The sequence below is a fragment of the Lampetra planeri genome, chromosome 35 (assembly GCF_965212315.1).
Source record: "Lampetra planeri chromosome 35, kcLamPlan1.2.h2, whole genome shotgun sequence".
NCBI classification, from domain to species: domain Eukaryota; kingdom Metazoa; phylum Chordata; class Hyperoartia; order Petromyzontiformes; family Petromyzontidae; genus Lampetra; species Lampetra planeri.
This window is the reverse complement of record NC_136141.1, coordinates 7,006,899-7,034,780: the sequence shown is the minus strand read 5'-3', so window position 1 is coordinate 7,034,780 and position 27,882 is coordinate 7,006,899. Positions and strand designations below refer to the sequence as shown.

The window sequence follows — 27,882 nt, the reverse complement described above, 5'->3', positions numbered from 1 at the left end:
CGACGCGCCTCGAGGGCGCCACAGAAGAAGCCGCGACGCTTTTTTTTCGAAAGAGTTTAAAGGCAGAGGTCTAACGAGCGCCGGCAAAGCGAAGTATCCCTGCGGTACGTCAAAGTGACTTAGGGGGTGGAGGGGGTGGTGTTGAGTGAGACGGTTACAAAAAAAAAGTGGTTTAAGACCCGCGCGGAGCCGGTGAGTTCTTCTGTTGCGCCGTGCTGTGTTAACTTTTAACGACTCAGCCGCGGCCACGTTAGGGTCACTTACATTTAAGACGCTATTGTTTCAGAAACGCTGTGTGTGCCGTGTTCAATCCACCGTTTTATACTGCGTGTCGTCGTCGTTATCATCATTATTGTCAGGGCTTGATGTCCAATGGAATATTCTAAAGGACAACCACAAAACTGCCCGCTTTTTCGGAGCACATTTTTTTTCGAAACTGTAACCTGGATAGCTCCGCCGTCTGCAATGAAGCCCTGGTGACTGTAATATTATAATTCCGTATGTCCTGCAGTCCAGCAAGGGTTGGTGGACGACGTAGAGAATTGTGGCATTTAAAATGAAAAAGACCCGAGGTGGCTTGCGCGCGTGTGGCAGTACAGCAAATATGTGTTTTATGAACCCATATGTGCGGTCCTATCCAGTGTTTATCGCTCATTGTGTTTCATGGGTTGGGGCTACTCCGGGCACTTCCTATGTCCTTCCACGCGAAGAAAAGCCACTGACGAATGTGGCCAAACATTGGAATGCAGGGCCCTCCCTGAAGATGAGCCTTGAGACTCAATAAGGCTTTAATTGGTAAACAAATTATGGAAATCACTCGTAAGAAATCAATATACTTTGCCCTGCTGTGATGTACTGCGTATCCAATTAGCCCGTTGTGCATGTGTAAGTTTACGCGGTGCGTGGGTTTGTAACAAATTGTAGTGGAGAAAGGCATTGTGTTCTAGCTGTGATCTAATTATGTACAATTTGTAGTGCCTACAAGGGCTTATAGTTATTAAAGGGTCCTCAATGCTGATACACACACAACAGTTAAAGGCGCAGGGCTGCAATTGCGTGGTCACCCCATTGCTGACAGAAGTGCCTTCATTCAAGTGAGCTCCAGAGCCTAGAGGGTAATTGGTCTACCCTTCCAATGTGTGTGGCTGTCACCAAGTCCAACTTTAATATATACAATTTAAGAAGGAAAATTATTTCATTCACTTATATGTGTTATTTACTACTTACTTTTCTTATGCTATCTGTTACACGCGGTTGCACTTTATTTTGCGCGCAGTTTAAATTTACTTTGCTTAGTCGGTGTTAGCCGCTGAGGTCGTGATTAGTCTCTTTTTCTCATTCCTATTGCTCTCTGCCCCCCCCCCCCCCTGTACCGCTCCCGGTTCTGCTGTAATGGTGCACCGATTCCCACTTTATTAAGGGCGATATTGGCACGTAAAATAAATATTGATGGAGTCACTGACATAGAGGACTACAGAGATTGGGCAAACTTTGACGCCTGCCTTCCTGCTTGTCTGTGGTTCCTCGGGCCTGTGAGTCGTTCTCTCTTTTCGAGAGTGAGCGTATACTGTGCGAGGTGCAAGTTGAAATTATGTTCGTAAAACGTAATCATGTATTGCCGTTTGCTTTAAAATAAAACAAAATAAAATCAATCACTGCTGGATGAAGGCCTTATTACCGCGCCGTGTTGGTCGTGTCGTGGAAATGTTTTGACCTTACTAGGTAAGCCACGCTGGTTGGTGAAGGTGGTAAGGTCAGGACCGGTCCAGATATCGCCAATGATGGGAGGTTTGGCCGGGAATTGGAACTCAAATGGCTGGGTTCATAGTGCTAACTACTGCGCCAGCAGTCAACCCTGAGTACATATTGTATTGCACTGTGTAAACAATACTACATTCTTATTTCCCTTTACACAAGGTTGATTTGTTTGATTAGTAACTCAAGTGTACGGTAATCGTTTTTTACATTTATGTTTTTCTGTATCATAAGTAATGCTGTACAGTGCTCTTAAAGCGCATATTTTCATTGTTTTTGCCATGTTACGTTCAATTTACGGGGAATACAATATCATTTTATTTAAAAGTTAATGGAGTTTGTTTAAAGTCATTTTACTGTATGCGTTTTCCCCTGGTTCCTTTCTTCTCGTATTCTGGCCATTCCCGTGTTCCAGCTGTGTGTCTAATTCATGTCCGCCTTGTGATAAATTAGACTTGGCTGAATGTGCTTTCACTTGGATTAAATGTATTACACTGTATGGTGAATACTCTCTTTTCTGCCCTCCTATTACCCGCCATACCAAGTATATGCTCCTAAGTCGATTGGGGGCCTTGCTGTTATCCGCACATCCATTGTGCCTGTCATTCACACGTTTTATTATATTTTACCAGGTAAAGCCCACTAACCTATATAGCTCTTTCTCAGTAGCGGCCTGGCCTCAAATGATAGCGCAATCAAGTGGCTTATGAATGGGGGAATGTAGAGCAGCCAAATACTCTAACCGCAGGTTCCAAATTGTGGACAGAAAAAGCGGAGAATTTACGTGAACAATGTGCAAATTGTGTTTTGTATTGTGCAAGCAAAACGTTTTTAACGCTACTTAATACGCTACTGACGCACGTGGATTGCGATCTACAACTGTACTCACGATTCAATACTAATTCTTCAACAGAAAAGGTCACTTCAGGTATGACCAAGCAATACATTCTAAAGTTGTCCTGCGTTAATCATACGATTCACATACATCCGAAACACACACACAGCACTATGCAGTTGACAGCAATGAATGCATGTGTTAGAATATTACCACTTACATGACCCAGGGCAACAGGTCCTCAACTCACTTGAAGCTGGAGTGAAAAAGCTGCAACATTTCAAGTTTTTGAATGGCCATTATAATGATGATTTAAAGAGTCCAGCTAAGTGTGGTGTAGAATGTAAATGGAATGCAGACTATTCTTAAACTGTACCATTTTGCTGCATGATAAATCAACGTGCTGATGAAATTTATTCAGAAACTTGCACCTTCAACAAGTTTTTTTTATATTTGATTTAATTTGTACAGTATTGTGGAATCATGAAACCACTGCAGTTAATTTGACTAATACTTAATAATTATATGTATTATTTAAGCAGAAAATCCGATTTGTTTTTCATATTTAGGAGGCGTCTGCATTAGTATTTGGCACGAGCAGAAAACTGGCGTTACAGCATCTATAAAATAAACCCGACACATTAAAGGAGTAACACTGCCACATTCTGGCCACCTCACAACCACGTGTCTGGTGGTTCCCTTTACAATGACTAGCCAGGCACAGCCCTGCTCTGCCTCCGAAAGTCATTGAGGTTGGGCACATTTCAAGTGATTTCACCATAAGCTATTTTCTCAAAACAGTATTTATTTATCTCGTATATATATTAACTTATTCCTAATCTGAAACACACCAGTGATCCATCTAACCAATGATTGTATAACACGGCAAAATCCGAACTACAGAACGCTCTCCGGTATTGCATGGAATTCTTATGAGATGTAGTGTTTTTAGAATAGTTGATTTGCAGTCAACACTGCCAGACCAATTACTGTTTGATTGCTGGCATTAGATGCCCTTTGCCCAGCGGGAGGCAGATCTGTCTGTGCCAGGCTGCCATAAGGCAATCACAAGCAATTATTCACGAGATGGACGATGCCAACTGTGAGCAATGGGCAATATGGAATTACCATCAATGTATGTTTTTCAGCTTCATATTACAGAGGTGTAGCTGGGAACATTTAACAATGAAACTAAAACACATTACATATCTTTTGAAGGTCAAAGCAAATTTTGGCAGTGCAGTATAAGCTGAATAGGAGCACAGCTCACATAAGCACAGTTCTGATATAAGCAACACATCCTTATATGACACTGGTGAGGGGACAGAAAAGGGCAACTTCAGAATAAACATTCAATTTGGATATAAGCATTGCTGGACAAACCAGTGTGTGTTGTTTAAGCTGTCAGCGTACGGCGCTACGAACCCAGCCGAGTTCCATTCCCGTTTATGGCCAACACCAATGACGATTACCTGAGACGGTCCTGGGCTTCCCCTAGGTCGACTCAGTCTCATATACCTAGTGCGGTGTGTAAATATCGCCACTAAGGAGACAAAGTCGGCCGGGCGTGGTGCTGGCCACCCACCCCCACCGTGTGCTGTTCCAGCCTTCATAGGTGCTCGCTAACAGCACTTGCCCCAACAGTCTCTTAAGGCTATACGGGGGATTTTTGTCTTGTCTGGACTTGCTCCCAAGGGGTGTGCGTATACCCATCCTCTTTTGTATTAATATAAATCAATCTATATGCCTTTGGTAAGAGCATAAGCTTTAAGCGCATGCCCATCCATATGCATTTCTTCTGAAGCATGGGTTGGTGGATATCATAGAGATTTGTGAAATCCTAAAACCACTGGCCTACGAAATGACCAGGAGATAGTAATCCAGCAAAAGGCTTCTAAAACCCATCCATGTGAACCCTTTACTGTTATCGCCTTGTATGACTATGGTTTGTGCTTGTATGGCAGTTTCTTGTCACATGCATAACACTCCTTAACACTGATATTACCAAACATCCCAATTCAGGAACCATATGAAAACTAGTATTGGGACTCGATGAGGCTTTCCTTGAATACATTACAGTAAATAGTAAATATGTCATTAAATGAAGATTGAAAACTAATTTCTTTTGAACAGCTTTTTGTGTTTAGTTTGTTGTCCTCCTCACATCCGATTAGCACGGTTGGCTACATATGGTGCGAAAGAAGTTCAACACACATACATTACTCCATCGTACATATGTATTTACTCCTGACGTGAAAGCATGTTGTTGTATATACAGTAGACTGCACGTGCACATTAACACACTCCTACCTGCCACCACTCACCCACCCTTTACCCAAACGTCACTGGATTTACGGAAATTGAAACAAACCCTGCGGCAATAACTAAGCATCGCTGGCATGGTGACGGCCACACCAGTGATTGTGGCCATTTGTCAATCATGTACGTCTTTAGCAGGCATTGCGAGGTTGGCAATCGGCATCCGCTGGACATGCGGGAAGCGACCACGGCAGGTGTGGACGCTGACCCCAAGCTGCGATGCCACGCGGTGCCCCGGGAGCTCACCAGCTGCGGGCATTGCCAGGCGTGCATGCTTACCAGCTGGCTGGACCGCACCACGGCCTGGCTGGGCCACTTGGGACATTCAGCACAGAGAGACTTCGTGGCCGGCCTTCTGCTGCGCACAAGAGCGAGGAAGTCGCTGAGTCAACTCGCCCAGACGATCCAGGTTGGCCAGCATGCAGCAACATTGGAGTGGAGGAATTAGTCAACTTTGCATTCGTACAAAAACATCCTTCGCAAAGGAAAATAATTCTAAGTAATCTAAAATAATTCTCAAATTATTGTTTGGCTTATTCTCAATTGCATTCCATTAGTGCTACTGGCGCCACGGCGTGAGACAAAGAGATTTACGTTTGCAACTCTGCAGCTAGCGGCTCATCACACTGTGTCAGAAAATGGGCTGAGAAGATGAGGCTCCAGAACTGTGAGGTCTCTTCAATCGTCTTCTTTATCGCCACTGTTTTTTTGTGCATTCATTGGTGGTCGGGCTGAGATCATCAATTCTCTACACTCGAGAACCCAGTTTAATGGCAGCTGTCTGCTTGGATGAGAACCCAGGATCTCAACCAGTGCCAGTTCAGTACTGTGACTAATGTATTTCCAAAATATCTTGGATATTAACGAAAACCATTATGATGGCTGTGTAACACCTCCCCCAGCTTCCAGCCCTGGCCAAAGACCTGACGTACGCCCGATCGGTCATTAGCTGGCCGACAGCCAGCAACCTGCTCGTGTGGGCGGACGTGCCGGAGAGCCTGCGTGGCGTGGAACACCCCGGCAGGGAGGCTTCCCGCGCGTGGCAGTGGTTCTCGTCCGCCGGCGTCTGGAGCCAGGCCCTCTTCCTGCTGGGAGCGCTTCGTGCGTGCGACCCATGCCTCTCCCTCGAGCTCAGTGAACTCGTGCAAGCCCTCGTGGAGCGGCAGCATTTCTGGCGAACGGGTGAGCACGGTGCCTGGAAAGGTGCCGCCACTCGATTGGTTATCTGCCTCCGATGTGTTTTCAGGTTACTTGAACTTGAACTTGAAGGTTACGTAGCGCGTTGTTCGGCATGACGTGCCGGTTTTCATTTGACGTGCTAGGAACTGCTCTGGGGAGTCAACATCTGGCCAAACAACAGGCGGTGCAAGCCGAGCAAACACTCCTTAACACTGATATAACCAAACATACCAAATCAGGAACCATATGAAAAATAGTATACAGCAGTAATGGCTTGCCATGTTACGGTGCTGCAAAAATTGTCATTATTACTAATATTACGAATATTGCTTTTGGCTAACCATCGAACAAAGACAGTCACTGCATCGCACGCTTTCAGATGCCCTGCGGCCGTCTGGAACGCTCTTCCGATATTAGGAAGCCACTGGAGCTATGCAGTTTTCATTCTAGATTGAAACTATTTTTTTTAGAACTGCTTTTTGTGTTTAGTTTGTTGTCCTTCCCCCGCACTTCCGATTAGCATGGTTGTCTACGTACAGTGTGAAAGAAGTTCAACATACAGTACATACATTCATTGTTTTATTGCAAGAGGTTACCTAAAAATCACCATGAATACACTTTTGTGGACCATAGGATATGTCATGTATGTACAAATTATTTATGTCAGCCAATGACCACATATGGGTGGCAGAGTGCCACCCAGCTAGCTGGATTAGATTATAATATTACAGTATAATATTAATTAAATAGTTCACAGCCCGTTGTCCATCTGCTCCTGAATGAATGCTTCCTCTTAAGTATGTTGGTTATTGTGGGCTTGTGAAGAGGGAGGCCCAGAACTAGTTCAGATATCATTCACCAACGATGTTAGCTGTGGCCGGGAATCAAATTTTGGTCGCCACTATACCAGCCAATACACCACCGCTCCATCGCCTCCACCATTCAATATCCAAACGACGTCATTATGCTATGTTTGTGCATGAGTTGCATCCATTGGTGCACGTAAAACGTTTGAATGCTAAGGTTATATTCAACGTAGATAAAAAAGCAAAATGAAGGTGTGTATTTTGAAATAAGAATAACCTGACTATGTGTGCAATCACATCTTCCAGAAGGAGAAGAAGGCAGGCATGGAGGAGGAGAAGAGGAAGAAGAGGAAATTGGCGAGACTCGAAGCTCAAATGACAGCTTCCGGACACAAGATCATCCCGACTTGCAGCTGCTGGTGGCTGCCAGACGGGATTACTGCGCCATTTTACCCGGCATGGTGCCACCGAGCCTGCGCCGAAACATTGTCGGTGTCATGGGTACGTGGAGATAGCTTCCACTCATTTTTTTTCCCCACGGGGATTTTCAAGCGCGTACCGTATTTTCCCATGCCGCCTGCGTGACGGCGTGCAATGGTGCGAGCATAGATTGACGTTTCCTGGAGATGTGGAGTGGCACATCCATTATGAAGTCGAGAGGTCAATTTTGGACCGTGCTACGTTGTTTCACCCATGCACAACCCCTGTTTCCCCACGTCTGTCCGAATGCTTGAACCCGTTTTTTCGATTGAAGCACATTTTAACACGTAGGCTTTCGCGACCAATATTATTCATAATAAAGGTTTTTGGGTTAGATCGCGTGTCGCAACCCTCCACCACCCGACACGGCCAATCAGTAAAAAATGTGTCACGTTGACACAAGACAAATAGTTCACTACTTTAGCCCACCGGTGTGTTGAAGAGTGAATCCACAACATTTTCATTTTTTGAGTACGACGTTTCGCTGGTAATTACATCCAGCATCATCGGGTGATTTGCCACAATAGAGAAGCCCTCCACCTCCTCCGGATCTTAAATAGAGCAGCAGGGTGACGGCATCATTCCATGCTGCTGCCCCATGTTACTACCACCACTGTTACTCCTTCAGTGACAACTTTCTACAGTCGCTACTGCTGCTGCCCCGTGTTACTACCACCACTGTCACTCCTTCAGTGACAACTTTCTTCAGTCGCTACTGCTGCTGCTGCTGCCCCGTGTTACCACCACCACTGTTACTCCTTCAGTGATAACTTCAGTCGCTACTGCTGCTGCCCCGTGTTACTACCAACGCTGTCACACCTTGAGTGATAACTTTTTACAGTCGCTACTGCTGCTGCCCCGTGTTACTACCGCCGCTGTTACTCCTTCAGTGATAACTTCAGTCGCTACTGTTGCTGCCACGTGTTTCTACCACCACTGTCACTCGCTTGTTTCACGCGGACTTCGTCCAGCCGGTGGACAGATGTCGTTACTGCTGATATGTTCATTATTTAGTCTGTGCTCAAATTATATGGGAGCATGCTGTGTGCCGCAAATAAGCAGATTTAATTTGAAATTATTGAAAAAAATGTCATTGCTAATTTTGCAATGAAAAAATCTTGAAAAGTTAATCTCCGGTGTAAATTTTTCTCACCTTATGATTTTTTTTATTGTTATTAACAGGACTCTGCCTCTTTGTATATGCACTGTGCCTATCCTTGCCATATAAATATATTTATTCCAGACGATATCTTGGTTACATGTTTTTCATACAAACAAAAACATGGTCACATTTTTGTCTTAAGCCCTTTAGTTTTCGTAGGCATACAGCCCTGCTTAGGCTGCATGGTGACCATGAGATGGCATTATAGCAATAGATTATTGCATACATCTGTGCAGAGCTTTTGAGCGTTACCCTCTTGTATTTATGGGCGCTCCAGTTTCCTCCGACACGAAATTGCAAAATATCCGGATACAGGACCCTCCGAAAAAGTAGAGTCTAGAATCAATGAGGCTTTCCTTGGTCAAGAGCATTATTATAACTAGATACATTTTTTTAAAATCTTGTATTTCTCTAATTGGCACTTTTGCTCACGTACAGAGCTTTTATGTGGATTTCCATAATGAAAGCCCACATTGTTATGGTACAGAAGATGGATTTAATAACGTGAGAACAATAATATCTTGGGCCAGTCTCAACTCGAATGCAGAAGTTTTGAATAACTTTTATGCAGAAACATGCTGCCCTGGTATTTATGCGCTTGGCATTCTCGGAACTGAATTTGGAGAATGCATGTTTGAAATTATAGAGATGATGAATGCATTTCTGAAATTGTTAACATGGTTTGTGTTTCTAAGAGTGTCCAAAAATGTTTAAGCTTTGTGTGGATCCCAGTTTAGGGCATGAACGTCTGTGGGGGGGGGGAGAGACGGTGCGGGGATGGTGTGTAAAGGTCACAGCTGTCTGTCTCTCCCCCTTCAGGGTCAGAGGTGACGCCTTATTCCAAGAAGAGCAAGACCAAGAGACGTAGAGATCGTATTGGAATGGAAACCTTCTCAAGGCACCTTGCTGGTGTGGGAAATCAAAGGGACTTAATCCGGAGCCTTCCTGTGCATCTCGCCAAATACATACTGGGTAAATACCGCAGTTGCAAATTGGCCAAAAATATTTGTATATATATAAACACGCATTTTATTTTTGGCAAATGTGAATGTTAATGAGCTCTAAAACTATGTGTGGGCTTACAGTACATGCCTAGCAAACTATTATTGGGATAAACAATTGTATAATCTGGTAAGAAAACATGACAAAACATTTTAAATAACTAATATCCGCAAAAATTACGGCTATCTGTAGAACATGCTATGTATAGGTTTGTAAATCAATGAAAATTATGCAGGATTTAATGATAGTACATTTCTCCACATGGCAACGTTGGACATGCGTAACGTGCACACAGCTCTTCTAACACTGACAGTTTCAATATGCTGCTGTTGCTCTCTCCAATGTAAAGTCAAGCATTTGAGGTCTAGAAATACACGTATGATAACTTATAGGTGTGCTATTCTTGGCAGGCATAATTAGCACTGTGTGCATTGCTGTAAAAGATTCATTTTCTGTCATTTTAATTCCCGCATACCAACTTTGACAAACCATTTTTGTGTGTTAATTTTAAAATCGAGTCACTGTAGTTATGCGCCATCGTAAGCTTACCATGACCAGCAGCCACTATGCCCAGTCTACCGCTACGTAAAGATCTCTTCAGATTTGCACTGCCACTTGCCAAGATAGGTTTTAGAGGGGCAGCCAGTAGCAGTATATCATACCGAGATCCCCAGATTCAGTTTGAGACTGCTTTTAAATGTCCTGCCACTGTTATTTTCAAGACACACCTAAGTTTTTAAATAAAGTTCACGTATATATGTGTGGACAATACCGGGAGTGAAGTAGTTTTGAATCGATGTCAAGTTATCTTTAAAAAAAACTACACCATACCTCCTAATGGGAGGTTAACTGCTGTTGCCCTTTGAAGAGACTGTCCCTTGTCAATGCAATATGGAATTTAAACCACTTGCGCAGGGAGGGCTTCAAGTGAAGAAGGGGGATGCTGCAGGGAAACACTTCGATTTTTGACCAACTGTGCATGCATCCACCGTGAAGCAAGAGAACCCACTGGAAACAATGCACCGTTGATACAGGGGGTCGGCAACCCGCGGATCCGGAGCCACATGCGGTTCTTTAAGGACTGCTCGTGACGCAATTTATTAAGGACCCACCGTCTCGTATTCACTTTAAAGATTTTTTTACCGATTTAGAAAAAAATGTCTCTTCTTGTTATTTTGGTTGCCGACCCCTGGGTTATACAATGTCCTAGCAGATACTTGTACGACATGCCTGCTCTGAGCAGTGGTGGTGCACCCCTGTAATCCAGCAATTTTTAGGCAAACTAGGGTTGGTGCAACGCACAAATGGTTTTGTGGGACTCCCTTCCCGTGGGCGTCGAGGAGGTGCCATACCCTGACTCGCTAGGAGCAAGCAGTACAGCGAGTGGTCCAACCGCCATCTGTTTCCATCTGTACGAGGATAGAGTGTTGTCCCCTCGCACGTGCGGGTTTTCTCCGGGTGCTCCGGTTTCCTCCCACCATTGCACCTCCGATTAGCAGGGTTGACTACGTACGGCCCGAAAGAAGTTCAACATACATACATACTCCCACGTGTATAGAAGCTCATTAATTGGCTTAAAATACACTTAGCATAAAAATGCAACGCAGGACACTCCAGAAAAAAGTTCTACGACTCAACGTGGCTTTCCTGGATGAATAAATAATTATTATTGTCCCCACAGGTATATTGGACCAGGCCTCATTGTCGGCTTGCCGGCACGTGTCACTTCACTGGCGGTACCTCGTGACGGAGGTGCAGAAGGAGAGCATCGTCAAACAGGTGGTCAGGGACGAGGCCATGGCATTGCAGGTAAAGCCTCCCCTCATTTGAGCATAGCCTGCAATGTCCAGGAATCATCAAGCTGCTCTAGCTCTGCAGACACAACTGCTGACGAAATCGACTCAAATAATGACGTCATCTGTCATTTATTTCTCACGCCATATCAATCCAAAGCCACCTTTGCCACTGAGCATAGTCATCGACGTTCTATATACAGCATCCTCCTTCATCCACTACCCATTAGGGTTTCCACCTCTGAGGTACAGCAAAAACTGAGACATCATGGGAAAAAGTATATCACACCTCCGATTAGCACGGTTGACTACATGCGGTGCAAAAGACGTTCAACATACATATACACAAAACCAGGATAGGGGAGGACTATGAGTAAATTAATTGTCTTGAGCAGTGTATTATTACGCAACTCAGAAAACAGAGAACTTTTAACGTCCCGGAAGACTGGAGGATATCTGAGGACAGCTGCCCTCAACAAGAGCATGATCCTGGGAAACCACGAACAGGTGGCAACTGCAACCACCATCAACATTGACCATCATCGATGGTGCCAATGACTTAGACGAGAGGTAGCTGCAACATGAAATAGCCCGTCGAGTAGACAAAGTCTCTGGCATGGGTGGAGGAATCAACGAGTGGAATTCACATTTTCTGTTGGTTTCACGTGACCCCCTATTGCCACAAGAGGCTGCTGCGTTGACCACAGGAGAAAAATCACGGATTCTTGACTCATTTGGCTGCCCTGAGTATTACTGTGGCGCGGTATTAACCTTAATAACACTACGCGCCATCCACTTCACAGCAGACGTTACGTCATTCACAAGAGGGGGGCATTGTGGGCCCCGGATCAGGGTCAATATTTGCCAAATTCGGAAATTACACTGCACATTGCTCAATTGGGATTACCATTTGCAAACATTTCCCCCTATTGACAGACCAATTTTCCAGATCACTCTTGCAAATTGGACGATCCTGATCTCTGGAACTTTCGCCTGATTAAACAGAGTAAACTTGAAACTATTGTTTACTTCTGCGTCGCAAGAGCACTGACTTTCACAATTTAAGAGCTAATGTTTCAGCCACATGGTCGAATATATGAACCAACTACCCCTGTTGTACTTAGCGCTGTTATTTCTGAAAGCAAACACAGTGCAGTACTCACAGTGTTGAATACTGGGGGTATAATCATAAATAGGTTCATTAACTATTATCGATTCTGAAGATCACGGAATATGCATTGAACTTCTTACGTAAAAATAAATTTATTTAGATTCATATGTTTTATGTTGGGAACTGCTGTGGTGTAATGGTTAGCACATTGTACTTGCAGTCCAGAGGTTTCCGGTTTGATTCCATCTCCCAGCGCAGCAGGTGAAATAATCATGGAAATTTCTCAAAGCCCACCCACCTCTATCAACCTAGCAGTAGAAATGAGTATACAACAAGCAATTGCAAGGCTGCACCGTTACCTATTTATATATGCTGTATGCAATGTGTTTAAATTATGAGGCTTAGTGGCTATACATTTGAAAAGGAATGCCGATCGTGTTGTGATTGTATTTTTAATAGGGAACATCGGCCAAGAGGGTGAACCCAGTGTACGCCAGGCTACGAGAGGTGGAAGTGCCAGCGCTCGCTGAAAATGGATTGGACCTCATCTCCACTGGAGACATGGCATCTCACAGCGCTACCACCAAGGTGGCCACTCTCAGCGACACTACACGAACTCGTTAATGATAATCATTTACAGCCCTCTGTCAATCCATCACTGGATGAAAGCGTCCCCACGCCGTGTTGGTCATTGGGATTGTTTGGCCAAACTTTGCCACGCTGGTCATTGCTGGTTGGTGAACGGACGGGTGGTGGGGAGGGGTTCCATGATCGGTTCAGATATAACTTGCCACTGACGTGAGTTGCTCCGGCTGGGAATCTAACTCGGGGCGCCAGCTTCGTAGCGCACCCCAGCTCACCACTGCGCCACGATCCATATTAATACAGTTGTAAAAAAATCGACTCTCTGTGGGATTCACAGATAATCCATTTGTGAATGATGTGACCAACAGGACTGAGCAATAACTATCAGGCTTAAGCTCTGCGGTCCATTTTGATGATTGAAACCAAATCCATACCGGCGAGGGAATGTGCCAATAAATGACAATGATCTGTAAAGATAGGCAACATAAGATACGCAAACAATAGTTCTCCTTCTTATGTCTGTTTCTCCACGTTAAAAAACTAAAAGTGTATTTTCCAAGCCATCAGACCCAACAGCCTTCTGGGAGTGCATTACTTCAGCTGCATTGGTTCAGTCCTGCCAATTTCTGGACTGGTTTTGACACAAAGCTTCTCATCAGCACAATTGGGCTAGGTTGAATCAATCCTGGTGAACTGCCAGATGTTATAGTCAAGGACCATTTCTTCAAGATATAGGTCCTAGTTCGATACCAAATTATGTAATGCATAAAAATAATAAATGGTGTCATTCTGGAGAATATAATTAACAACATAGTTGTTCAATCCGGTCTACAGTTTGCTTGTACTTATTCAATGCTGCTGAAATGATGCACTCCAAGAAGACCGTTGGGACAATGGGTTGTGTAAGATATACTATTGTGTGTGTTTTTACGTGGGGAGACATATATACGAAGGAGAAATGTAGTGTGTTTACCTTTTTCATTGATAATTTTCACAGAGAAGGTAATGGCTATTTTCGTGACATGTAAAGATGGGCTTACGGATTGGTTGTGTTTGCGTTTTGCAGGTGAATAGCAGCTTCTCCTCTGCACTGCAGGGCATTACTACACGGGTGGTACACATGGAGGAGAGGAATGTCTACTGCAGCGCTTACAACGTCCTCATTGTCCTACAAAAGTAAGAGTTGCTGTTTGTAAGTAAGCGCCGCTTGGCTTATTCTTCTACGTGGCGCGTACACGTACCGTCGGTGTATGGACTTCATTGGCGGTGGTGTGCAGGCACGAGTTAAACACTCTTCAGAATCATGCTGGAGGAATCCGATGGAATCCGATGCACTACAAAGCTCTATTTCAGATTTCCAGTGGGGGCGGGGTCAGAATGTGACAGCAACTCAGAACGTGTCAACAACCTAGAACGTGTCAACAACTCAGAACGTGTCAACAACTTAGAACGTGTCAACAACTTAAAACATAACAACAACTGGCCGTCAACCTACTGTTCATGTTTTCCCACATTAAGGCAGTGTTTATGAGTTGTTCATGAATGTCAATGTCTCCATTGTAAATAAGGCACGTTGTCACCTTGTTATGGTGCTGACATGTGTATTTTAAGCTCGTCATAATTCACGTTCCTCACAGTTCGTTGAATTGTCACAGTTTTGGGGGCTGCGATTCGATTCAAGAATTCTGTGATTTTTTTCTCCTGTGGTCAACGTAGCAGCAGGGGTCAGGTGATCCCAATAGGTAACGCGAATTCCACACATTGCTTCCTCCACCAGTGTCAGGGGCTTTGTGTCTACCAGACTGGCTATTTCATTTTGGCTATTTCCACACCTTCGATGAGCACGCTTGGCTACGTATGGTGCAAAATAAGTTCAACAGCCATACACACATTGTATCTATATTGTGTTTAACTACTATCCTGCAGGTCACAACACCTATCAATCTGCTTCTTTCCTCGCACTACTCAACTTCGGAATTCCCTCCCATCATTTATTTTTTATAAGTTCTCATATCTTCACTCAATTGCAGAAACGTATTAAAGTCTTGTGTCCATGAAACACATTCGAAAGTGCTGTTTGTCGCTTGGCGTTTTGGGCTTGTGCTCAGCGTCCGCGATAAAAAATAAAACACAAGGCATATGAATGAAATTCAAAAATACTTAGAATCTTAATTCAACGCTTGTATCGTGAGCATCATTTAATTGATGAACGGATACATCGTTGCACACCTAACACACTTAATAATTTTCGCTCATCCCACTTGTCTCAACAAAATTGCCAACCGCTAAAAGTAATTCTGCTTTGCTGAATTGCTGGAGAATTCAAAATAAATGTATCTGGACACGCAAGCCTTGCTCGTACGTTTATGTGCCCTCCGTTACGACTGTTGATTTGGGTTAAATAAAAAATATATATACATATATATGAATCTCACGGCTAACGTGGTGTTCCCGTGGTTGCAGAGAGGAGCCGTGCCGGGTGGTGGCGTACGCGGGAGGCCACCTGGCGGCGCTGGGCTCCATTGACCGGCACGTGCGGCTGCTGGACGTGGAGCGAGCCAAGGAGGTGCCCCCCGTGATCCGCGGCCACGCGGGCAGCGTCCGCGCTGTCCTTGTGTGCCAGGAGAGGGGCCTCCTCCTCAGCGGCAGCTACGACCTGAGCATCAGGTTTTTCTTTTAACGCTTTCCAACTGAGTTGGAGAGCGTGAATGCAATTAACAACAGTCTGTACGTCCGTCCGTCCGTCTGTCAGTCGGACCATCTGTCTGCAACAAGGAGTAATGATTACTATCGCAAAGATGATCTAATGTAAATTTAGTTTGGAGTTGTGTTGCTGTTCGAGACTCACCCTTTAGAAAAATGGCCAAAGCTAGCAGACATAAACCAGAGCCAAAATTACTTTATTGAAATATGCAATCACATTTTGCCCTACCCATCGGCTTCTTTACTGCGAATAAATAGTTTAAAGGACAAACACATGTTGGACACTGTTACAGAATCCATGCACAAGCATGCTTGTTATTTTATTTTTCGGGCCTTCTTTCCCAAATGTATTCTAATTGTGCTCTCAGCATCACATCACGAGATGATTTGTTTATTCAGAACACTTGCTGAAAGCGCGCATCACCCATCGTTGTAGAACAGCCTGCGAAAAGTTATGTGAAAAGAACTTCAACATGTAACGCACCGCAACAGTATCCACTCACTCTCGTAGAGAGAGAACAACTCAGAGGCGCGAGGAGCCACAGACAAGCGGGAAGACAGCACGTGATGAGCCAGCGCCAGCAAATGCCCTCGAAATTATGGTGTTATCGGCCAATTACTGTTTATTTGCAGGTCGGAGGAAACTAGAGCACCCAGACAAAAACCACGTGTGCGAGGGGGAAACACTCTATCCCATACAGACGAAAGGAAGTTTCAAAACATGTGATCCACCAACCCTCGCCTCAACAATGCTGGATTACAGGCATGCACCACCACCACCCCGGTAAAAAAGACAAGATTTGTTTAAGTTATTTTTTTTTACTTTATTTGGTGGTGCTGTAGGTCGTGGAACATGCACAGCGGTGCCTGCCTGCGGATTTTCCGTGGACACCAGGGCACAGTCACCTGCTTAGCCCTGCACGGAGACTGCTTAGTGTCTGGAGCCAAGGACGCGCATGTCAAAGGTGCTGCTCACCTTCTGTGTACGCGCGGATATGCGGCAATGAGCACCACTTGCTCTGAACGATCATCGAAGCGTACTAGGTGCTGACGTTTAGAGCAATCCACGGACTTGCGCCTGCTTATCTCAACTGCTGTGTATCGAAACTCACGAGTCCACGTCGAAGTCTGATAGCCAAAGGATAGCCTCGGGGGGAAGCTTAAAAGATGTCCGCAATGCCTACGCTCACAGAATAATTTCTCAGTACAACCCATCTCTGTCGCTACTATCATTGCCAGTTTAACACGTAGGCTTTCGCGACCAATATTATCCATAATAGAGGTTTTTGGGTTAGATCGCGTAAATATAAATGCGTCGTTAAACCCACCACCACCCGCCACAGCCAATTAGTAAGGTTTGTCACGTAAACAGAACGTGCCAATTCGTTTGTAGTTAATCATACCGTTGTGTTGGAGAGTAAACCCACAACATTTATCATTGGAGTGTGTTGGGGAGCAAACCCACAACATTTACCAGTGTAATAAATGTTGTGGGTTTACTCTGCAACACACCGATGTGCTGAACTATCAACGAATTCACCGGCACCTAATGGACATCTGTGAAAAAAAGCTCCATAGCTCATCGGATTTCTCCAGGATAAAAAAAAAGATTCCGATTCTGATGCTACGCGATTTCGCTTTGTGCGCTTTTTTTTGGGAACGCAGCATCGACCGCGTAAAGCGATGGGAGGCCTGTGTTGTTTGTTTCCATGTTCCGGCAGTTTGGGATGTTCACACGGGGCGCTGCTTGCACACTCTCAAGCACCGGCGGTGCATCCGAGCGGTCGGGGCGAACGCCGGGCACGTGGCCAGCGGCTGCGAGGGAGGCCTAGTCAAGGTGTGGCACCTGGAATCCGGCAGCCTCATCAAGGTGAGCCCCACTCGCTCTCAAATCGTGCATTTGTCATGCTTATATCGCGGCACTGTAGGAAGTACTCTTCTCATTCTGTGCTCTGGACTCTCGACAGTTTGTACGCCGACAAAGTCAGCATGTGACGGTGAAGTGTTTCTGATTGAGATTCGCAATTTTATTCAAGAATCAATACGACTAGCGTCTCTGTACACGTGGCACACCACGTTAATGGGAGTAGAGTCACCGATATAATCTATAGAAAGAGAAAAGGAATGGGAGAGAGAGGGAAGAGATGAGAGAGATAATTGGAGATGGGAGGAAAAGGATGGAGAAAGAAAGGAGAAAGGGAAACAAGGGAGAGATGAGATAGGGAAGCTAAATAAGGGCCTCGACTAATGCACGAAGCATCGTCTGTTTTCACAGGGGGCGGGGAGAGTGTGAGGGATTCAGAGTGGGGGCTGCCACATAGAAGTCACGTGATTCACAGGAGGCTTGAGCGGATTTAGACATGTAGAAGGTGGTGATGGTGGTGATAATAGTGATGGAAATGGTGGTAGTAATGGTGGTAGCCAGAGTAGCAGTTATCATGCTACGCTAAGAACCTGGCGACCCGAGTTCGATTCCCACTCATGACCAACACGTGACGATTTTCTAAACCGGTCCTGGGCCTTCCCTAGATCAACTCAGCCTCAAATGAGTACCTGGTGCGGTGTATAAACATCATCACTAGAAAAACGCGGCCGGGCGTGTTGCTGGCTATCCACCCCGTGTGCCGTGCCGACCTTCATAGCTGCTCGCTAACAGTACTTGCCCCAAAAGTCTGTGAAGGCCATATGGGGGGTCTTTGTCTTTGTAATAACGATAGTAGTACTGGTCATGGTAGTGGTGGTCATAGTGGTAATGTTGATCATGGTGGTGGTGCTGGTGGAGTGGGATATGGTGGTAATGTTGGTAATAGTGGGGGTGATGGTGGTAGTTGTGTTCGTAGTGGTTATGTTGATCATGGTGGTGGTGCTGGTGGAGGGGGATATGGTGATAGTGTTGGTAATAGTGGAAGTGATGGTGGTAGTGATGGCCGCAGTGGTAATGTTGATCATGGTGGTGGTGCTGACCTCTCATCAAGGTTCTGGAGGGTCATCGTGGAGCCATCACAAGCCTTGCGCTGGACGCATGGCACCTCGTGACAGGAGGCGTGGATGGATTCGCCATGACCTGGAGCATGCTGGGAAGGCACAGACTCTCCATTGCAGCTTTCAGGCATCCCCGGTGAGGCTCGTCTTTAGCCAGCATGACCTGAGAATCACCACGATGGTGCCACGGTGGCGAGATGTTAACTACCTCGCCTGGTATACAGGAGGTTGCGAGTTTGATCCCGACCCTGACACCGGTTTTTCCCTCCACATTTCGAAGCATCCATTAGAGTATTCGGCTGCTATAAGTTTCCACGTGATGAGCCACTTTGTTGAGCTATCGTTTGTGATAGCCAGATCGCTGCTGAAAAATAACTATATAGCTCAGTGGGCCTTACCTGGTGAAATAAAAATAGTTTAGTTCATAGTTTATCAACCAATACATTCATCTGTACATTAAAACCAGCAGGGACAGCGATACGAATATAACAGTAAGATGAACATACATTCTCAAAAGGCAATATGTAAAAATGAGCATTGTGATTTGTCTTAAAAATAGCAATGCTCGTCAACCTCTTGACATGCAAAGACAATGGTTATTACAGTCTAGGTGCAGCTCACATGGCTCATGATGGGGAAGGTATTCAGAATCCTGATGATGCTGAATGACAACTATTTGGAACAATCGCAGTAAGGTTGGGTATATATGCGTGAAATAGACACTCATAAAACATGATGCATTGTAGACTTGGAATGGTGCATTCGATGGTTAACTGTGAAGTCAATCATGACCTTTACCGTAATGCATTTGCATGAATGTCTTTTTATAACCACACAGTTGTCATCTTTGAAATATATGCTTTTTTATATACCACATTCATCAAAGGTTAAATTTGAATATTTTCATTTTTAAATGAGCACCATTGCACCTTCCACATATGTGGAAAACATGTCCTAAAATGAATAGGTATAGTTCAGGGCACATTGTTTAACGTATTATTCATCAGCAACAGCAAAAGCAGCAGCAGTAACCATCATTATCATCATCATTATGATCATCAGCAGCAGCAAGTCTTATAGGTATAATCATCATCAGCCTTTGCAGCATCAACACCGATTTCATCATCAGCATCACCATCAGTAACAACAACAGCAGCAGTAATAGCACTATTCACAAAAATTCCTAAGCCCATTTTAGCCGGCACGTCTCTTTAAAAGGTGGAGATCCTATTAGATACAAGGACACGCGTTCACATGATACTGCGGAGAATGAGAAAGGGTGTGAGAGTGAGATGGAGAAACATTTCACGTCATTGTTTTCGAGTACTCATTGATGAGGATTAACAACCGCATCGGAGGGACCGTGTGGACGTGTGTACAAAATTCTCTGGCACGGTGTCGTGACGGGTACTGCAAGATCCGACCATGTCCGTCCAGTGCTCGCCGAGCTGCATTGGCTTCTGCTTTCCGAATGAATACATTATAAGGTTGCACTCATTACACACCAAGTGCTTGCCACAAATAAACCACAATACCTTGCTGATCTCGTCAAGGAGCATAAACAATCAAGCAAACTATGGTCATCCTCGCAGCGGCTTTTGGCTGGCCATCAAACAAAGACGATCACCGCATCGCACGCTTCCAGGGTCAGTTCTGTGGGCGTCTTGAATGCTCTCCCTTCTGATATTACGTATCCACTGGAGCTATGAACTGATTTAAAGCTAACTTCTTTCGAACAGTTTTTTGTGTTTAGTTTGTTGTACTTCACCAGCACCTCCGATTAGCACGGTTGGCTATGTACGGTGTGAAAGAAGGTCAACATACACACACACTGAAATGTAGCGTGACCGCGAGCATTAACCTAAGCGAGCGTGGGTCTGCGTGCGAGTACAGGGAGGTGCTGTCCGTGGCCCTGCTGTACCTGCGAGTCGTGACCGGCTGTGCCGACGGCAAGATCCGCGTGTTCAACTTGCTGTCTGGCGACTGCCTCCGTGTCATGCGGGGAAACAGCCACTCCGAGCCGATCACTTACCTGGCCACAAGCGACAGCAGGTGTCTAAACTGAACTTAAGAAAAAATATTTTTATTTTACCAGGTAAGGCCCCACTTCGCTATATAGCTATTTTTCAAAAGCGACCTGGCCACAAATGATAGCCCAACGAAGTGGCTGATCATGTGGACATTTATAGCAGCCAAATACTCTAAACGCACGTTTCTAAACGTGGAGCGCAAAACCAGAGGGTCCGGAGAAAAATCCACACAACCACGGGGAAAGAGACACCGCAAACTCCAAATATACAGGTGTCGGGGTTGGGATCGAACCCATCGACCTCCTGCATACCAGGTGAGGCAGTTAACATCTCGCCACCGTGGCACCCCTGTCCCGTGACATCACACTCCAGGGTGGCAGGGTGGTGGCGCAGGGGGAGCACTCGTGTCCCACAGCAAGAAGTTTCCGGGTTGGATTCCCTGCCTCGGTCACCTTTCTGTGTGGATTATCTACGTTCTCCCCCTTGTTCTGCCTGGGTACCCTCCGGGTTCTCCAGATTTCTTCCATAGCTTAAAAAAACATACAAGGTAACTAGTATTGGTCCAACACATTCCAATTCTGACAAAAAAAACACTCCTGCAGATGTTTCAATTGGGATTACAAACAGTAGCATCGCCCCCCTTACTACGAAAACTTAGTAGCACACTCCTGAAACGGAGTTTTGAGACTCAGCGAGGCTTTCCTGGGTAAACAAGCGTGATGATGATAATAATGACATCGATGCTCAAGCCAAATACAACATTCACCTGGCACCTCTTGCATGCGAGGCAGACCGTAAATATCACTGCAAAGTTGTGAAATGCACATTACTCAGCACCAGAGGTGGGACAAAGTCATTGTTATGCAAGTCCAAGTCGAGTCGCAAGTCATCAAATTCATGACTCGAGTCTGACTCGAGTCCAAGTCACATGACTCGAGTCCACATCTCATAGGTGGGACAAAGTCATTGTTATGCAAGTCCAAGACGAGTCGCAAGTCATCAAATTCATGACTCGAGTCTGACTCGAGTCCAAGTCACATGACTCGAGTCCACACCTCTGCTCAGCACTCATATTTATATATTGTATGCATATATCGATAAAAAGTCAATACTTTGGAAGTAATTTTAAACAGTATAAATGATTCTGAATCACGTATGCTCTCAGAAAAAAGACATTTGTGTGACACTAAATTATGAGCTACATTTAATTTATATGCAATAATAACAGTTACTTAGTTATATGCGGGTATGATCATGTGTACAGCCCTAGGACTGCCCCACGCCATGTGGGTCGTGGGCATTATCTCACCATTCTTCACCACGCCGGTGAGTGCGAAGTGGTAAAGGCAAGGGAGCATGGAAAGTACAGGATAACTTTGGATTGTGCTGTACTGCCCTCTGCTGCTCACAGCATAACCCTGTAATAGCATATACCAACCTGTTGTGCATGTTGGTCCCTCACCTTAGCACTATCCAGTCTCATCCCCTCTTAGTTTCCAAAATATGACGTGATCGGGCCTGATTCTGTAGACTTGTTCGTGAAGCGGAGATACGAATATGTATGTATGTTAAACTTATTTCGCACTGTCCGTACGATACACCTCTACTACATAAACACATCACAGATATACAAATACCACAGTGAATATACCAAACAGCGGCGTGTCCTGACTGGGAAGTGGCCCTCCCGTTGCCCGTCGCGTCTGTTAGGCTGCTGATCAACACGCCGACGAGCGTGCTGGTGTTTCAGTTTGAAGACGTGCGGTGGGATTACGACGCGGCGAGCGAGTGCGTGGATAAGACGACGGTCGAAGAGGAGGAGGAGGGAGAGGAGGAGAAGCCCGGCAATGAGCCGGCAGCGCCAGCGCCGCGGCGATTGCCCACACGAGCCCGGCGCGTCCGGAAACCTCGCTCGGCATTACTGGGCAAAACCGGGGCAGCCGGGACGCATCCGCTTCTACTGACAGGTGCGCCTCCGATCGGGGTGTAAATGGACGAAGTTACCGCAGCGTCGGTTTAAAGCCCGTAGGCTTTCCTCATCCGAGCCACTCATAATCTCTTGAGTGGTAGGCCGCACGTTGAGCGTTGTATTTTCCCTACTGAGCTTTCGCCACCACAAGATACCGCGGGGAGTCTTCACGATTTGACGCATCGCTGAAGAGTCGCTTCTGTTCGTCACGTGAAACCGGAGTCACGACGGAGTCACTGTCAAAGTGTCTCCCATGATCGGTCGAGCACTGGAGGGCACTCGTCTTTGTCGGCGGCCCTAAACTTGTGCTGTAGTGGAAATTATACATGTTTATAGCACGGAACCTGTCTAACCACAGGGCAACCACTGTTGATGCATTACATAGTGGTACTTATTTTATCGTGTCCTGGAAGGATGATGGAATGAGTCAAACTCTCACTTGGATTTGAAGTTCTCCTTGTGAGTCAGGTGTCGTGCAGCCACTGGCACCTGTTCAGTTCAGCCGTAATGGTGGATCAGCCGCTGTTACAAAAAAAAGAAAAACATTCACATTGTCTCGACGATTATAACGATGGCTGCTCGTAGCCCTGAGCCAGTGATGTGAATTCCACATTCCTATGGTGGGGACCAGTATGTCTAAAGGATAACCCACTGTTAAAATTCCCACTTCGCGCAAAGTAAAACGTACGTATTATGCACCAAGTGCCGATGATAACGACAACAATTTTTACCCAGGGTGCACCCGATCTCATCAGATCTCGGACGGTGAGCAGGGTTGAGCCAGAATAGTGCTTGCATGGGTTGCCACCATGCACAACAGGTTGTTATAGGGCTTGCGGGGCTGTGTGGTGGTCAGCAATGGGCAGTGCAGGAAAATTAAATTGTACTTTGTGTCACGTCCACGTCTGTGCTCCACACCTCTGCTGTTTGTGTTTAATTTGTTGTCCCCCCCCTCGCCGTCGCCGCCACCCCCGCACCTCCGATTAGCATTGGTTGGCAACGTACAGTGCGAAAGAAGTTCAACATACGTACATATATACTTCCACCAACCGGCACTGGCCAGTGTGGTGAAGCATATTAAAATAACCCCTCCATGACCCGCACGGCTTGGGGATGTCCCCATCCAGGAGTAGATTGACAAAACGGGTCTGTGTACATGTACACGTGTACTAAGCAGTACTCGTTATAATGTCTGTAGAGTGAAGGTTTTGCTTAACCCCCTAGCTGGGATTTGATCGCGCAACGTTCCAGTATTTCACAGATAACAGCCATAATAGAGGTTTTTGGGTTAGATCACGTAACTGTGAATTTTTCATATTCTTGGTTCTTTCAGTAAAGTCACGTAGAAGGGAAATAATAAAATAAAAAAAATATAAAACAAAAAAAATTCTCACGACGTTTCGACTGCAACACAAGCAATCATCATCTGTGGATTTCACACCTGATGATGATTGCTTGTGTTGCAATCATTGCTTGTGTTGCAATCATCATCAGGTGTGAAATCCACAGATGATGATTGCTTGTGTTGCAGTCGAAACGTCGTGAGATTGTTTTATATTTTTATTATTTTGTTATTTCCCTTCTACGTGACTTTACCGAAAGAACCAAGACTATGAATCCCTGCAGTCACGAAAGCTTTAAACCAAAGTATTAATTTTTCGTTAAACCCGACACCACCCGACACAGCCAATTGACACAGTGACGACATCACATGCATCCCTCTGTTTAAGACCGAAACAGGAGGATATATTCACAACTCTAGCTGTCGCCTGATGAGGCTGGTTGTAATTACTGGCGAAACGTCGTACTTGAATTATAAATGTTATGGGTTTAGTTTAACATGTAAGCTTTCGCGACCAATATCATCCATAATATAGCTTTTTCTGGGTTAGATCGCGTAAATATAAATGTATCGTTAAACCCGCCAATTAGTAAGTTTTTTTTCACGTAAACAGAACATGCCAATTCGTTACTAGTACAGTTGGAGAGCAAATCCACAACATTTACAATCTGAGTACGACGTTTCGCCAGTAATTACAACCGGCGCCATAAGGCGGCAGCCAGATTTGTGGAGAAATCCTCCTCCCGTTTGGTTCCTTAAATAGAGGGGTAGATGTGATGACGTCACTTGTGAGCCATTCTTGTACGAAGTGGGGGGGGGATTAATGAATGCGTATAAATTACAATGGGTATCCACTACCGGTTGGCTTATTCATTATACATTCATATTTACGCAATCAAACCCTAAAAAACCTGTATTATGGATGATATTGGTCGCGCCAGCCTAAGTGTTAAAGATAACAGCAATATGCAAAGCTACCATTAATGCAGAAAAAGTTCTCGTCCATGGCTGAGCCTTCAAGTATGCAACAAGGAGTGTTGGCCAGTGAGTCAGGGCCACCCATGTTGAGAATCCCTCCCCATCGCGCATTGGAAGTGAATCTTTTGACATCAAAGGTCGAGGTGTGTGTACATAAACAGTGTAGACAGTATTAGTAACAACATAAATTGGTTGATAAAAGTTTGTAGAATTAGTCATGCAATATGTTGCAACAGCTAAATGCTTATTTTGTGGCCTTATTTGTATGAATCACTGTATGAATCTCTGTCAGATGTTATGATAATTGTTCAACTAGAGTGTGTAGCGTTTTAATTGTGACATTTATATGAATTATTTGTATTTGCACATATATTAATAATCATATACGTTTGAAAATAATTATATTAAATACAAAAAAATATTCATGTCAGATTAAAATATAAAATGTTTTCATTTCAAAGATATTAAGATAATGGAACACTGTTTAACTCAAGAGAAGCATGTGACTTTCTTATTGATGCACTGTTTATTTATTTTGTTATTCTAGAGAGAGGACACACAGCATCACTACCTCTGTCACAAGATGTCCTGCGCAGCTTTGATCTCCACTGGCAAAAGAGGCCAATGACTGCAGATCAAATATATCTCAAGATCTCTGCAATGCGGCAGAAGCAGAGCTCAGAGCAGCTTGGCATCAACACCGAAAAAAATCACCAGCCAGGGATGCTGAACACTAAAGGGCTTAAACTGGATCCAATCAAATCGACGGCGGTCCAACCATCGCCTTTGAAATCTCCCCAAGTAGAGCTTTCACATTCCACGAGTTCGGAAGCGATTGTTCTGCCGAAAGCAGAACGCCCTAAGTCACCGTGTCCAAACGGCGTCAGGCAGAGCCAGGATTCCACAGCGCATGAACGCGGCAAGGCGGCACGAAGCAGCGTCGGCTCGCCCGAGCCGTCGGTTCTGAACGTTGCGCTGGGGAAGCTGACGTTCGTGAAAACCATGGCGACCCCTTTGGAGGTGCTCGACTCGAAGCTCAAGCGAGAGCCGAGCGGCAGAGTGGCGAGCTCCTCCATCCCCCGGCCCCAGCTCGCACGGGCCCTCACCAGCCTCGGCTTCTGCGAGACACCGGGCAGCGCGCGGTGCGCGGCACGGGCCCGGCCCCGCTCGGTAACCTCGGCCTCCCCGAAGCTGCACCGAGTCGGCAGGTTCACCACGTCGGCCGAGCGGCCTATTGGCGACACGAGGATGCTCTTCCATCCTGGGCACCCGGGCGCTGGCGCGGCCCTGAGCCGGCTGGGTTCCGCCGATAAAGGAACCCACCGCCCCCAGGCCTCGCCGAGTCGCTTAGTCGAATTGAGGTCTTGCACCGGGCGGTCCCAGGGGCAGCAGCTTAACAGGGAGGCTCAGAGCCAGGATGCAGCAGGCGTAGCTCCTCCGTCCAGGCAACGCGTGGTGGACAGGCAGGATTTGAGCAGGTGCCGCTCTAGCAAGTGACGGGTCATAACGCGCCTTTGTGATTTAGGAAGTTGTGGAGAAATAAGCGATGGATGCATGCACACTCTACTGTGACGGGACTGCACCGCAACGAGCCCCGGTCATAAGTACGTCAAGCTATGAATGTGCACCTTTAGGTGTAGTATTGGCTGGCACTGTATCAAGAGGCAGTGGCAATAACCCTGGTATGGTTGTGACTGAACAGTTGTATCACAGTCACTCAACTCTCTCATGCTCTCCCTCCCTTGTGCTTAAATTGACTTGCTCGCTCTCATTTTATCCGCTTTGGCTCTTGTCAAATGCCACAATACTAATGGCCTAGTGGGCTCAGAGGTCAGGACACTGAACTGGCACTACTGAGGTCCTGGGTTAGAATCCAAACGACATTATATTTGGTTTTACATTTAATTTGACGACATTCTAGCTCTGATAATTAAACATAATAGTTTGTTTGTCACACAACAAAGTGGGTGCTAAGGTGTTGCCCTCGATTTTGTGGATCAGAGGTCACTCGAAGGGATTCAAGAAGTAGTTCTGTTGTGACATCCCCTTCCGTGGGCTGTTCTCGAACACAAAAAGGTTTGCAGCAGATGTCATCTGCACACGCAAAGGATGCTGGGATTCGTGTTGTGTTTTCGGTTGGAAAATAACTTTTTTTGCATTTATAATTTAGTGCTCTTGATGGTTGTGTTTTACACTCGTTGCTGTTTTGTCAGCTCATTCCAATCTCTTGATTGATATACAGTCTCTTTGTTAGCGTGCAGTTTACAACGTTAGTTTAATGGCACTTTTCGAAAAAAGAGTTTCGTGCATTGTAGCAACAATCCTGATAAGTGTAATATTCGGATATAATACCATCTTTCTCAGTCCCAGTAATTATAAGACGAAATTGCATTGACATAAAAACAAAGACGCTGGTGATTTGAAGCTTTTGTGACTGCAGGAATCTATACTCTTTGGTTCTTTCGGTAAAGTCATGTAGGTAGAAAATAAAATAAATCACGACGTTTCGGGCAACAGACAATGCTTTCCTGCCTCAGCAGCAGACCATGCTTTCCCACCTTATGATGGACGCTTGTGTTGCGCCCGAAACGTCGTGATTTATTTGATTTGATACCTACGTGACTTTACCGAAAGAAACAAAAAGTAAAAACACTGGTCTACAATAAGGTGTTCATGTCACTTGTCAGTTGATGTAAAACAATCTCCGCTATGTGTGGCATTGTATTATCAGTGCTTAGAAAAACCAAGCACTTCATGATTTCTTTTGTTTAAAGCCATGTGATGCTTTTGGAATCTCATTGTAATGTAATAAATTATATTTTCACGCGGGAAAATCTCGGGCTGCATTTAT

The 27,882-nt window shown here is 45.3% G+C and overlaps 1 protein-coding gene across 1 annotated transcript; it reads left to right on the top strand.

Annotated features, from left to right (window-relative positions):
• LOC144730352 (F-box and WD repeat domain containing protein 10B-like) lies at nt 1–27,854 on the top strand. The gene is made up of 15 exons (XM_078611110.1): nt 1–104; nt 5,045–5,318; nt 5,812–6,091; nt 7,201–7,395; nt 9,356–9,508; nt 11,220–11,347; nt 12,902–13,030; nt 14,094–14,203; nt 15,491–15,694; nt 16,574–16,695; nt 17,452–17,600; nt 18,706–18,848; nt 20,606–20,764; nt 22,453–22,709; nt 25,579–27,854. Exons 2-15 carry the CDS (start codon nt 5,082–5,084, stop codon nt 26,526–26,528), a joined length of 3,216 nt encoding a protein of 1,071 aa, XP_078467236.1. The 5' UTR covers nt 1–104; nt 5,045–5,081; the 3' UTR covers nt 26,529–27,854.
• The last annotated feature ends 28 nt before the right edge of the window (nt 27,855–27,882 follow it).